Here is a 14,880-nt window from a genome sequence, read left to right as displayed (position 1 = left end):
TCACCTGCCCCCGCGCAAGCTCAGTGAGCCGCCGTGATCCTGGGAACCAAAAGAACCGCCGGGTCACTTTGCTCCTTAGTCATGGTATGTATCGCGCAGGCGCAGCAGGCATCGATAGTTGCACCTCGCGGAGCGTGAAATAAAGCTGCTCTCCCCTGCGGGAGTTTGCTTTCTGAGCATGCGCAGAAGCAAGCTTCCGTATCGGCCTTATTGTTGGCGCATGCGTAAATCTAAAGTGCGACTGTCATCCCCCAAAACGTAGACCCGTATGTGGCAACGAATCCCAAATGCTTAATTAATAGGTCGCAGTCCTATGCATGCTTAGAAAAAGTCCCATGCTGACGTTTTTCTGTCTAAATGCGCATAGAATTGCGCGTTGAAAGGACTCTCTCAAAAGAACTGTACACTTTTGGGGGGGTAGGTGGGGGGTGTACGCCGCCCTTGCTTCCTAAATCATGTGATCGAGCTGGGATTGCCACTGAGTTTTTTCTTTCCCTTTTATATGGCTCCTGTGCTTTTCACTGCTTTTGGTGACAAGCAAATATTCAAAGGCACAGCTGTCCCTTCAGCAGCATCTTCATACTAAAAAGGAAGAAGCCTCTCTTAAATTTCTGCCTATTATGTATGCAGCTGCTAAAAGCATAGGCGCCCTCAAGGAAATACCACAATAGAGGCTGTGCTGAAAAAGAAGATGGCATGTCTTATATAAGAACGTAAGAGCCATGCTTGATCAGACTGAAGATCCATCTACTCCAGCACTCTGTTCACACATTGGCCAACCAGCTGTCGACCAGGAACCAACAATGCAGGACATGGTGCAAAAGCATCCTCCCATCCTTGTTCCCCAGCAACTTGCGCACACAGGCTTACTGCTTCAGCACATAACCATAAGGGGTAGTAGTAGCCATTAGTCTTCTCTCCCAGGAATTTATCCAACCCCCCCTTTAAAGCCATCCAAATTGCTGACCATCACTACATCTTGAGGTAGTGAATTCCATAATTTAACTATGCACCCTGGGAAGAAGTACTTCCTTTTATTTGTCCTGGATCTCCCACCAATCAGCTTCATGGGATGACACCAGACGGGTTCTAGTATTTTGAGGGAGAAAAATGTATCCCTATCCAAATTATCTGCATCATTTTGTACACTTCTATCATGTCTCCCCTGGTGACCAGAACTATTCTAAGTGGTCACGCCATAGATTAATTTCTGTGGTTGTTGATTCAAACCCACGCACCCACCCCCGTGCCAGCACAGGTAGCCAACATATGGCCCTCTAGGTGTTGTTGGGCTGCTACTCCCGTTGGCTAGGACGGATGAGAGCTGCAGTTCAACAGTATCTGGAGGACCACAATTTCCCCACCCCATCTGCAACAAACTGTGTCTCCCCTTAGGTTTTATACTTCTTGGTTTGGGAATCACTACCAGAAAACAGCACACTTGAGAGAGGACACCAGCTTGTGGGTAGGAGGAGCAGCACCCACTGCTGCTATATTTATATATTCATACACTTAGTGCATATACTTGTTATTTCAGTGCCTTAGTTACGTGTGTGGGTTCACTTCAGCATTCCATCTTTTCCTTCAGTACTTTCATCCTTTTTGGCAAGCCTCTCCTGCAGCTGCTAAATTGAAACTTAGATTACTTTTGCTGTTTCCATGAAAAAAGGAACTTGGGTATTGTTGAAAAAACACATTTGCTTCCCAAATCAGAAATGCTTAAAAGACTTGCACCAGACCAATGGTAACCACAGACTGCTGCAACATCATTATCACTAGCCAGGCTCCTGCTTTCATTTTATTTCTTCACATCTTTTCCCCATCACTATACTCTCATCATATTTCCCCCACCCCTAAAAGATCACTTTACAAATAATTATTCCTACACAGCTATTGCTTTTTGCAGGGAGAAAGCATATGTCATAATGTGTGAATGTTTAGGAATGTATGCTTTTGAGTCCATGGACAGATAACAGAAATATGGACAGATATATGCATTTGTACTAGCTTGGGGGTTGGGGGATGTGTGAAGCAGCCCTAAAATGCAATCCTATGCAGAACTACTTGGAAGCCCCACTGAACCCAATATTTACTTCTGAACAAATGTAGACAGGACTGGGCTACACATCTCTAGACTAGACCCGTGTCACTTACTCAATTAATTGGAGACTCCTCATAAGGTCCTCCATCTTTCTGCCTTTGCCTAAAACAGTGGTCTTCAACTGGTCCAGACTCGAAACCCACCTTGGACTCCCAACCTGTAATATGAGACCCATTTTCACAGTTTTCTTCATGCCCAACATGGCAGCAACAGCTTTGCCGTAACCCATCTGGACTGATCTTACAACCCACTTTGGGGTCGTGACCCACCAGTTGAAGACCACTGACCTAGAACATTTGTGTCCATCTTTCTCTACACAAAGATTGCATCCCCCTTTTTTTACTCAGCTTGAATCAATCCATTCTCACTGGATTTAAAGCCCTTTGTCCTACTCCTACCTTTGTGTCTGACTCCTACGCATACTGTTCCTTACAGCTGCTTCCTGTTCCATAGCCAAACGAACTACCAAATCTCTTCTCAAACTTAATTTGTGCTGTTTTTCCTGGCACGCTATTACCTCACCTACTCTGAACTGACATCAGTAAACCTTTTTCTATTCTCACAACTTCTAAAGCTGTCACTATCCTCTCCCTTTAACTTTTTTTTCCTGTTGATGATGATTATTTGTCAGCACGCTTTCCAACTGCCAAGTCTGTACAGCCAAATGTGTGCTATATAATAGCAGTGATCATCTACATCCATCTGCAGGTGTCTCAAAAATCATTTTCCTTACTCTGTTCAAAAACCATGGAATATGTTTTGAGGTTAGATGTATTCATTATATCTAGCTTGCTTAGTATTTGTTACTGTATGTTGTGGTATATGATAACCAGCTGGAAAAAACACTTGAAGGGACAGGAAAAACTAGAAATATTTGTGAAACAAAGTGTACCAATTTCTAAAGACTGCACATCATAAAGAACAAGCAAAGTATCTGTTACTATGATAAGGAGAGATGGGATTATGTGTATGTCCATCCTAGTGGCCATAATTGGGAGATGGGATAACCTGCCTCATGAGCCTGGTGTCTCCAGTGTCTGGGATGTGTGGTCAGGATTATTCCCTTTTCTTTTTATATTAGCATTTTAGATCTTCTCTTTTATGCAATATAAATAAAACAGTGAGAGGGGTTGGGGAGTTGTAAATAAGTTGATACATATTCAAATATGTAAATAAACTCTTATTGATATTCAAGCATACCTTGGTGACTGCTATCTGTAGTAAGCTGCACATTCAAATATAGAAAGGGTAGTAAGTTTTTCTGTCCATTGAAGAGTCAATGGTGTAGCGGATCATTTCCTTTTCAACCATGTTACAATCTGATCATTTCCCCCCATGGGCTGAAATCAGGGGCACTAAGAACTGTCAGCCTTTCTCTCCATATTTGTACAGTTTCTTGGTGTCTCATTTCTTGGTGCGATGATAGTGTAGTGGGTTGCTGAGAATGGCATATAAAACAATTATAGGTCATTTTTCTGCCCTCTGCACCACTAGTAATGGCGTCATTAGCAAAGCACAGAGATGCCAAATTGAGAATGTAAGAGCATATGGACAGCACAGACAATAAAGTGAGCATATTTCTTTCTTTATCATAAACTGAGGAATATCCCTATATAAAAGCACCTGTTCGGAAGTTTCTGGTAAAGAGGGTCACAGGAACATGATATATGAGAAATAGTTATTGGTGAAAGGCAGGGAAATCTGAACACACAACTCAAAAATCAACAGTGAAACCATTATTTACTTTCAAATCAGCTGTTGAAATTCAGAAATCCAACCAATAGTCTCCATAATTTCCAGGACATTATGGAGAAAAGTAAATATGGGTTGATATATTTCAAGGATTCAATCTAGTTCTGATCTTTTTTATTGGAAAATCAATTCGAAAAAACATTATGTTTGGTTTATATGAGATAACAGAACGATGTATACATTTTTAGTTTGGAAAAATGTATCCTTTATTTCTGTTGAAGACAGAGCCATTTTGTTGGTACTTCATAAGAAGATCTTTCCAAGAAGTTGTCATCATAGGGAATATGCCATGTGTTACCAGTAGTCTGCATGATCGTATCGTACAGCAATACAGGCTGTTAAGGGGGAAAGGGGGGAAAAAGGAGAAGTATTTTTACACAGTTTCACTACATACAAAAATGTAAATATTGCTTATTTCCTAACATATATTCCCCCTCTTTTCAGCTAGGAAACAAGGATAGCACTAATAAGCAAAGTAGTTACTAAAGGAATAAAATCCCAAAGCAATTACTTAAGAGGAAGACTATCAGTAAATATTAAACTTACTCCAAATTACCAACTCAGTCCTTTGTGATTACCATTTTAATTTAATTTATCTAATTCTGTGTTACTCTGTGAAGATTATATTGAACCAGATTTACCGCTGCTAGAAATAAATAAATATTAAACTAAATAAATACTAAACAGAGTTAGTATGAATACAACCAGCAGTACCTCAAACTTTATCCTCTTTCCTGGTGTGTAGCTAGATAGCACAATCTGATGTCCACGCTGCCATTTAAAAAACAGGCGTCGAATGAGACTGTCAGAGAGACAAGCCTTATGATCACGTAATAGATCTCTGGTGATAAACCTACAGTGACTACCCGAGTGAAGAGTGGCATAGAGCAGGAACGGATCATCTTCAGATCTTAAATCAGAAAAAGGCAAAGAGGAATATCAGGATTATAGAACTGACTCAGGCACTAATTTAAATATTTGTTCACCCCAACTAACTATGAGGCTATTAAATAATTGTTCTTTTCCTATCTATCATGATAACATCCAAATTTTAGAAAACACAATTTTACAAAAGGTTTTTGTTTTAGAAGAGAACTTGGTTGATTCCAAGCAGAAACAATACTTCAACTATCTAGGATCTAGGTACTAGCATCAAATACTTAGGCCTAGCTCAGCAAAATATCTGAAATAATATATGTCAAACTTTTAAGTGCCAAAATCAAAATTTAAGGTACTTAAGAATTATTTTTAGTCTCTATGGAATAGTTTTTAAAATTCATGTGTTCAACAGAATTGCCCTCTCAGTTCATTGTGGATTTATTTTCAAAAAGTTACAGTAGGAGCAATTCAATTGCATTAAAATGGCATACCTTAATTTATAGATTTTAGCAGAAAAATAACTGAAATAGGCAAAGGTATGACAAATGTTCTTTAAGCATTCTATGGTATTCCAGCTTTTCTTTTATCTCCTTCTTGTTGTTCTGACAGGAACTTCCATCTGATAAGAAATGTGATTTTTTTCCTAATGTGGTTCTGTCAGCACTTAATAATAAATAAAAGTCCTCAAACAAGATACCATATTTTCTTCATTCATCAGTCATTATTAACTATATGGATGTAAGGAGGAGAAAGTATGAGGCAGAGATTAAATGGATAACGAGAAGTGTTCAATCCGTCAGTTGGATGCTTGCAAAGCTCTAGTCAACATCATTTCTATATCACAGGCAGCTCATCTAGCAGTTCTGGACAGTGTTGTTGATGCCAATTTGCTTGATCTTCTGGATGAGAAAGACATACTTTAATGGTTTCCGCCTCGTTCTGACAAACACCTGGCTAGGTTGGTATACTTATTGTTTTCAAATATGGTTTTGAATACAAAGCAGCTGATCATTGGTTAAATCTATACAAAACAAGGCCATAATGCTGAACAACAACAAGGAAAGAGCTGTATTCATTTTACATTACCTTGGGGAAATGACCAAAAAGTGTAACAGAAAATTTCACACTTAAGGAAGAGATAACAGGAGATCAAGGGTGGGGAACCTCAAGCTTGTAGGCCAAATTAGGCCCTCCAGGATTCCCTAGGTGACCACACCCCTTCCCTTTCCCCTGTCTCCACCACCTTTCATCCAACCACTGATTGTTTTATGGTGTCCTGGCTTTTGCACAACCCCCACAATCCCACTTTCTAAAAGCTGAAAATATCTCTCTCCTAAGGCTTTGTTACTGGCAGTAGGAACTTTAAGCTAAGATATGGTATTTTCAGTGTTTTGGGTCTCACTTCTTTTGCCCGGCCCAACACTGGAATGTGGCCCTAAGAACTTCTCCAAAATCGAATTCAGCCTGAGTTTCAAAATGAGTGCCCTGCAGTAGATAAAGAATGCAGTTTTGTATACTTAAAGTTGCATTGACAGATCAAATCTGATATCCATTTATCAAAGTGTCTTAAGCTGCAACCAGCATCTAGTGTAAATATCTCTGAAAATGGCTATTAAAAAAAAGAACATACATGTTTTCAGTAAAGAAGAAGTCTGCTTTCTTCTGCATAGCAGCCATATTATTTCTGCTCCACTGATAAGATCCATTCAGCATGTGTTTGCGCCCCAGCACAAGTATCCGCAGGTTCTGCTGTGCTAGGTGGGTGACAACTTCAAGTAGCTATGGGAAGGAAAAGGGTAGAAGCACACTTTCAGTGAACCATAACTTAGGACACTGAACGCAGAAGCAAGTTTCTAACACGTGGCTCATTTCTTGTATCTTTGTCACTCTAGGCTAATACTAGAGAACATCCTGAGATCCCGCTGGACAAATCTGAACCATGGAATTAGTGCAGGCTACTGCTGAAGTCAAAGTTCATTTAACAAATCAGCAGAATTGATTAGCTGAAAATTTATAAAATCCATGTAGGAATCTACACATTTTCCTTCCTTCATCTGAAACTACTGCTCCTTTATTTTTAGTTTCTCTTTTTCTTTTCCAATACATTCCTACCATGATTTATTTTCAACCTCTGGGGAAGAAAGGAGGGAAATAGATTGCACTAAAGTTGTAAGCCTGATTAGGAGTTGGCTGCAGGATGAAGCACAAGAGGAAGTTGAGGATAAGAAGATGAATTGCAGCAAGTACGGCACAAAGCCTGAGTCAGCTCAGACTCTCTCTCTGCAATAGGCAAAATGAAATTGTCCCTCCATGAACTGAGAGTGAGCCTTAAAACCTTCTTAGTCAGCACAAAGCATTCTGGACCCTGCTTTTATCTGGGGAACCGGCTATCCCAGAAGCATAAAAGGCCACACTCGTGCATAACCAGAATTCCTTGAATTGTGTTGCTTCCGTCAGCTGTCTAGGCTGTCAATATTTATTTACTTGTTACATTTATATCCCACCCTTCTTCCAAGACGGTATATGGGATTTTCCTTTTCTCCATATTATCTTCGCAACAGCCCTGTAAGGTAGGTTAGGCTGAGAGTCAATGACTGGCTTGAGCTTCAGGGCTGAGTGGGAACTAGAACCTGGATCTCCAGAGTCCTAGTCCAACTACTACAACCACACTGGCTCTCTAAGATGGTATGGTTGACCTTGCCTGACACAAAGCAAGACTCCTATTCAGAAAAACTTAGTACGGCCCTGCCTAAGTCTTGAAGGGATTAGTCAAAAGCTTGTGTAGCAGTTAAAAAGAACAGCAGCAGCATGGAGTACAAGTACCTGAAAATAAATCCAGTAAAAATGGGGGGAAAGAGGAAGGAAACCCAAGGAATTACACAGATAGTAATATACTATCAGTATCCATCAGAGATGCTGAAATGTAATATCAACTGGTGAACCCCATTGCTGGCTTCTCTTTCCCCCCTAATAAACAAATCTGGTTTAATTCCCGCAGCCTGGCTGAACGCCTTTGTCATTCCAATTCACAAAAAAGGCCCCAAAGATGAACTACATAACTACCGGCCTATCAGTTTCTTATCTATAGTCCAGAAAGTTTATGCTAGTTTTCTAAGCCTCAAACTAAAAGCGTGGATTAGTGATAATGACATTGTGTGAGAAGAGCAGATCAGCTTTAAAGCCGGTCGCTCCACTCGCAATCACTGACTGGTACTGGTCCATTTGGCATACAAATACTCTGCACCAAAAGGAGGCAAACTATTCACAAGCTTTATCGATTTAAAATCTGCATTTGACTCAATATCTCGTGATCATTTCTGGAGCAAACTAGAACAGTATTCTATTGAAAAAAGACGTATGTTTTTGTTTCAGTCCTCACAAGGTGTTAGACAAGGCTGTATTCTTGCCCCCACCTTATTTAATCTATACTTGGCCAACCTCCCCTCTAAGCTGGCATCGCTACCATCTCGCACAACTAAGATCGGTCCAACAAAATCTCTTTTCTCCTCTATGCTGATGCCATTCTGATTTCTCAGACTCGTTCGGGCCTCAAGTGATTATTAAGCGGCTTTGCTGAATACTGTAAAAATAATCTTTTAACAATTAACTACTTAAAAACTAAAGTATTGGGGCTCATCTACACCAAGCAGGATATTCCATTATGAAAGCGGTATGAAAGCAGTATATAAAAGGCAGGAGCCACACGACTGCTTTATAGTGGTACTGAAGTGCATTGACAACTGTTGGGGCCCATCGACACATCTACACCAAGCAGGATATAACACTATGAAAGTGGTATGAAAGCAGTATATGGTCTGTGTCAATGGATCCCAACAGTTGTCAGTGCACTTCAAAGCAGTAGTGTGCACTATAAAGCAGTAGTGTGGCTCCTGCCTTTTATATGCTGCTTTCATACCGCTTTCATAGTGGAATATCCTGCTTGGTATAGATGAGCCCTTGGTCTTTTCTAGGAGGAAGGTTAGATCCCCTTGGTCTATAGGGAAAAACAGAATTGACCAAGTTGATTCATATAAATACCTGGGCATATGGTTCCATGAAGCTCTATTACATGAAAAATGTTCCAAGGCTGAACAAAATATGTATTTGCTAACCTGGCTCTTTTTCATGAAGGGTGGGAAATTTTTACCAGCAGCCAGCCAGGTTTTTAAAGCCAAAACTGTGTCTCAGGTTCTGTTTGGGGCTCCGATCTGGTTTCCTCACTCTAACAGTTCTCTTGAAGGAATTAAATACCTTTTCCTCAGGTTAATATTTGGTGTTCCCAGGTGTGTTTCTGGAGCTGCCCTTAACCTGGAGAGTGGGCTGAACTCGTTAAAATGCTTAGCGTGGATACGTATATTCTATACACTTTTGGCTCCATTGCTGCCTTGTGTTTACTCCCAACTCTTTGGCCTCCAAGGTACTGTCAGATTCCTTTGGATCTCCTTGGATAAAAGCTGTGGTGCAAAGTCACCACACTAGGTCTTTCTCCCGCCTACTTGCTATCTGTGGACTTAGACAGTGCCAAATCGACTGTTTAAACAGACTAGCAGGAGCTCCAAGTAGTTGCATGGGGACCATGTTCCCCTGTCATTGGGTCTACCAGGCCACTCCTACAAAGATGGAATGCCGTACTTGGGATGGCTAACTATCCCAAAATATAGGAAGGCATTCTCCTTAACAAGGCTCAATGTTCTCCCCTCCAAGCTATTAGAGAGTAGATTCAAGAAATTCTGAATCTGGCTATTCTCATTAGACCGCTCATGGATGTTTGATCATTTCTTTAAATTTATTGATTAGCATTTTTACAGATTTTGTATCCTTCCTTTTTACCAACATGTATTTTTATTAATGCATCTGTACTTACATGTTATAATAATGATCTGTTGACTGAAAATAAAGATTGATTGATAAAAAAAAGTAGTACCTGCAAACAATCCTGCATCCTGGTACAAAAGCTACTTGCATTGAAAAAATAAGAAAAGCTTTATGTTTTAGTAACTTTTAAATACCCCTTCTACCTGTTGCTCTTGCAAAAGGTTTACTGCATCTAATTTAAGCTTTGGGTATTACTGTGGTGGTCTATACATAGCTACAAGGGGGTTTCCTGTCTGGTTCTACTCCCACACATAACTGCTTCTTAGAAAAGGAGCACATGAGACAAACCACTTTCTTTTAGTCATAAAGGAAATGGAATATAGTTCAACTTGTTAGAATGAAGGCAAAGTTTTTTTTCTTTACAACTGCAAATATATCTTCCTTCACTTCAATCAATGTTTATTAGTTTGCAAGGCAAAAATGATACCTTTTAGATACTAAATATACCACAGATTTCTGAAAATGACTGTGACTCAATCATAAAACCATAGAACCAGAAGGAGTAATTTAGGCCATTGAGTTCAACTCCCTGCTTGGTGCAAGTGGGAGTCTGCTAAAATCTTTGTGAAATCTACTTTGACATCTGTAAGAAAACCCTAAAAACCCACGAAGTATTTCCCTGTGCAATATTTATTTATATTGATCTGAGTATGTCTGAAAGCTTCCATCCACTTATAGTCCAATCTTCAAAGGTCTGAGGCCAAGGAAAACTTAATGAAATGGCAGAAACATGCACTGGTAGAAGAATTTAAAGAACATCACTTTACAATGGTGAAAACACTGTTCAACAGTATAATTTGTTCATAAGGAAACAACTAAAACATATTACAGGTATGCCACAAAACAAATTTGTAGTTGAATTTCAGGACCTTATTCTTACTATGGCACTACAACACTGTGCACTTGTGATCTCTATGGGCTGTCTGGTCAGCGACTCTCAGGTACATATCAATGCTTGTGCTTTTCAGTTTATTCTGAATATTACTCTTATTCGCATTTCATCTCTTATATCAATAAGATCCAGGATTTATGCAGGCTATTGCCTATAACAGTAGTTCTCCGGGTGGTCATCTGTGCATTCACTTTTCAGCATCTAATTCAGTTGGGGCATAGCATCTCAACACATGGATTGGGCAGTTTTTCCGGAGGACAGTTGCAGTGAAACATAAGAACATAGGAAACTGCCTTATTTTGAGTCAGACCATCGTTCCATCTAGCCCAGTATCGTTGCTAACACTGGGCTGGTTCACATGATTTCTGGAGCCTCTGAGGAGCCCACACATGCTAGTGGCCATTGTAATTATTCAAGTTATGGCAAGTGCTGAAGCTTATCATGATGTGTGATCCCAGTGCAGGGTGGGTTGTTGCTGTGATTAACCACCCATAGCCCCAAAACATCCTATGGGTTAACAATGGCAACAATCCACCCTTGCTGGGTTGGCACATCACAATAAGTTGCGGCAACTGACTACCACGATTTGAATATTCATAATGGTTGTTGACACATATCGCAATCCACTGTGGCTTATTTATGCCATGGTGGGCTGCAGTGGTCATGCAAACCAGCCCGTTGACTGGTAGGGTTTCAGGAAATAATTCTTCCAGCCCTACCTGAAGGAGCCACAAATTGAACCTGGGACCTTCTGCATGCAAAGCATGTGTTCCACTACTGAGTCATAGCCCCTTCCAGTGGTATGGAGGAAATTTCCTGGTGACAGGAAGGTGATAGCTGTTACATGGAGCTACTGAAAACAACTTCTATGTGCTGTTCCATGGGCATTAGCAAGTCTGTCAAGCCCATCAGCAGTAAAGGCAAGAATTCTAAAACAGCTACTGTGACATTCACAAGCATCAGGAGTCTGGAAACAAAGCCCTATGAAGAGAGACTGAAAGAACTGGGCATGTTTAGCCTCAAGAAGAGAAGATTGAGGGGTGACATGATAGCACTCTTCAAATACTTGAAAGGTTGTCACACAGAGGAGGGCCAGGGTCTCTTCTCGATCATCCCAGAGTGCAGGACACAGAATAATGGGCTCAAGTTACAGGAAGCCTGATTCTGGCTGGACATGAGGAAAAACTTCCTGACTGTTAGAACAGTACAACAATGGAACCAATTACCTAGGGAGGTTGTGGGCTCTCCCACACCAGAGGCATTCAAGAGGCAGTTGGACAACGATCTGTCAGGTATGCTTTAAGGTGGATTCCTGCATTGAGCAGGGGGTTGGACTCGATGGCCTTACAGGCCCCTTCCAACTCTACTATTCTATGATTCTATGAAAAGCCTTGGTCAGCCGTGAATCTAAATTAACAGAAAGGGCAGGAGACAACCCCACCACAAAATTGAGAATTTGAATTTCCGGAACAGACACTCCCACAAACAAATGAGAACAGTGACTTAAGGGAGTAGCATAGGTGAGAGTACATACTCATGCCCTAGGATTGATTGGGGAAACAGAAAGCTTAGAACTCAGGTCTGCAGATGAAACTTCTACCCCCAAATGTGTAGACATGGGAAAACCACATGACTATGTCACCAAAAGCAGTGACGGTGCAGTCAGACATCCCTGGGAAGCAATGGGAATTTAGCAATCAATGGAATCAAAATTGTACCTAGTCACTATAAAAGCAAAGAACAGCATCCAAAAGTCCCATTTCCCAGTCATGGAGGTTCACATAGTATACATTGTGTGTCATACCTTTAAAAGGTCAGGCTTTTCGTACAACAGTCTTCCTCCTCAGAATACAGAAGCATTTCACAGATGGGAATTCCCTGAATGCTTTTGTAAGAAAGTACAACGAATTATGACTCAGCCGAATAGCTACTTACCTGCTGCAGCTTTGTCACATAAAAGGAAGTCACCTTTCCTGGTATGGGAAGGACTCAAACACATCTGCAGTTTTCCGCCAAATAAAGGCAGTATTGCGGGGGAGGGACTGTCCCAAATGTGTATGTCTGTACTTGTGCATGTATAAAACACATCACTCCATACTTACAAATGTTCCATATAAATGAAGAGCTATATTTACTTACTTTATAACAATATTTGTAACTATATTTTGCAAAAGTTTTGCAAGAGCTTCAAAAGGAAAATATGAGGGATGAGTTCTGGAAAACATTATTTTTCCATTTGCTTTTTGTGGGGATTTAAACTATGAGCAATTTGAATGAGCTCATGATGCCACAAAAGATTACACACACTCAGAAAAGGTGCCTCTCCCACAGAATCCATGTTAGGCTATGGCAGAAAAAACAAAGAGGTCTGTGTCTCCTTAAAGATGATAGTCTTTAAGCCTTAATGTTTAAGATGCCACAAGTCTCATTTTTCTTCTCTCACAATAGGCAACTTGAAACAAGTACTGAAGTTGTAAAACCAGCCTAGCAGCACATTATTTACTGTACCCCAAAGTTTTATTACCATAACCCATATTAGTGGGGAGGGGGGAGTTTTCCTCAACTGCATAATCTTTGCAAATTACTCTTGCAAAAGGGCAAATTGCTATGCCTTAGAATTAAATAGACGTCACAATCCATAAAGTGTCATGTTCTGTAGAAATTTAATTTGCAGCAATCTTTTGATAAGAAAACAGTGTGGGTGTGGGTGCTGCAACACTACTGACTCAATATAGGTTTTTCCAAAAATGATCAAGCAGCACTCAATTCTGGGTCCAAATGCACAAGGATGCCAATATGATCAAAACCACTGGATTGGTTCTCATACATATATGAAGTACAGAAACAGAAGCCATAAGGATATCGAAGGGGGAGCACTGGGTTATTATGCGGAAAGGAAGGGACTCTTCATCACCTCTCGAAGCCTCTGCTGCTCTAGAGCCAGTGAGTTCATGGGGAAATGCTCCCGCTTTCTCTCTCTTTTCAGAGGCTCTCCTAGTATAAAATAAAACTTCCAACTATGGCCAAGGATGAACGGGATTCATGCTGGAGACAACTTTAAACTGGATAACAGTTTAAAATACACAAGGATCAGGTACCAGTTCTTAGGGCTGTGGCTACATTTATTTATTTGACTTATGCCGTACCTAATTTCTACCAGAAATTGGCACTCAAGGCAGCCATTTATAAGAACACTGCTTTGTTTCTCCTTGCAAATCTTCTCCTAAAATCAGGACAGGCTTAAGGCATTTTGCTGCCTGAGGCGAAGGGCAAGATGGTGCCCCCTTCCCTTTCCACACACAGAAGCCAGCTGGAATGGCAGCTGAATCTTACTTCAACACTGGCAAGTGGATAGTGTCCTCCACCCATACCTAAGGCAGCAGCCTAGATTAGGAAACCCAGGACAGAATAATCTGGTTCAGAGGACATAACCCACTGTGGGTTAATTAACCCTTAGGATACCACTGTGCATGCCATCCACCATTATGAATATGCAAAGCCCCAAGCAGGGGTTGCCATGGTTTGTCATGTCATCTAAACTTGGGCAGTGGGGATTATTTGAGGATTAAACAATCCTTGTATAACCCATGGGGCTAGCATATTTATAATGCTTAAACTAGCCATGGGCCTTTGGGGGTAAATTAACCCACAATGGGCTGTTGTGCTGTGCAAAATGGCTCACTGTGTGTTATACACAGCTCTGACTTGCAACAGAGGGGAATTTGGAGAGGAGGCAGATTCTGCCACCCAACCAAGGGCCAGTCACTTCCATTCCTTCATGCCTCAGTTAGTTATAAGATGCTGCCTGATACAGAGCCAGACCAGAGGCTACCTAGTACCATCCAACTAACAATGCATCTCTGCCATGGTTTATGCTTGTATGGCTTCCTTGGACCCAATAACCAGGTCTGCAATTCCAATTCCAAGACTGCAAAAAAATTGGCACAGTGGTATACTGGAGACAGAATTCAGTTCTCTCTATGTTTCAACATTGCAAGTTCTTAGTTCCTATGGCTGCAAAGACATGTTTGAAATATCTGAGCCGTGCCTAGTGAAAGAAATTGCAGAAACCATAGTGACGGCTGAGTTAGACTTCCAGTAGTGGTAGGACCTCAGTGTACTTGCCTTCTCCTTGCATGGGAGCGGTATATAAGTTTAATAAATAAATAATAAATAATAAATAACCCCCACTGCCCACTGCCCAATCATAGAATAGCAGAGTTGGAAGGGGCCTACAAGTCCAACCCCCTGCTCAACGCAGGAATCCACCCTAAAGTGGCAAGGGGTTGGATTTCTGAACTATATATTCCCTGTTCCTGAAAGTTATGTATTGTGGCATTTATATACCATGCATGGTATATTGTATCCTAAAATCTGAAAT

General features: G+C 40.8%; 1 protein-coding gene across 3 annotated transcripts in view; it reads right to left on the bottom strand.

Moving 5' to 3' along the window:
* Positions 1-3,947: 3,947 nt before the first annotated feature.
* PRORP (protein only RNase P catalytic subunit) overlaps positions 3,948-14,880 on the bottom strand; it is a 63,424-nt gene continuing 52,491 nt past the window's right edge. For all 3 annotated transcript variants that reach the window (XM_063117807.1, XM_063117806.1, XM_063117808.1), the window contains 3 exons: positions 6,363-6,511; positions 4,568-4,763; positions 3,948-4,188 (listed from right to left, as the gene is read on the bottom strand). In XM_063117807.1, the coding sequence (XP_062973877.1) occupies positions 4,060-4,188; positions 4,568-4,763; positions 6,363-6,511 (474 nt within the window). In that variant the 3' untranslated portion in view covers positions 3,948-4,059. The remainder of the gene's footprint in view (positions 4,189-4,567; positions 4,764-6,362; positions 6,512-14,880) is intronic.

Source organism: Elgaria multicarinata, chromosome 2 (assembly GCF_023053635.1).
Source record: "Elgaria multicarinata webbii isolate HBS135686 ecotype San Diego chromosome 2, rElgMul1.1.pri, whole genome shotgun sequence".
NCBI lineage: Eukaryota > Metazoa > Chordata > Lepidosauria > Squamata > Anguidae > Elgaria > Elgaria multicarinata.
The sequence above is the reverse complement of the archived record's forward strand: the minus strand, read 5'-3'. Positions and strand labels throughout refer to the sequence as shown.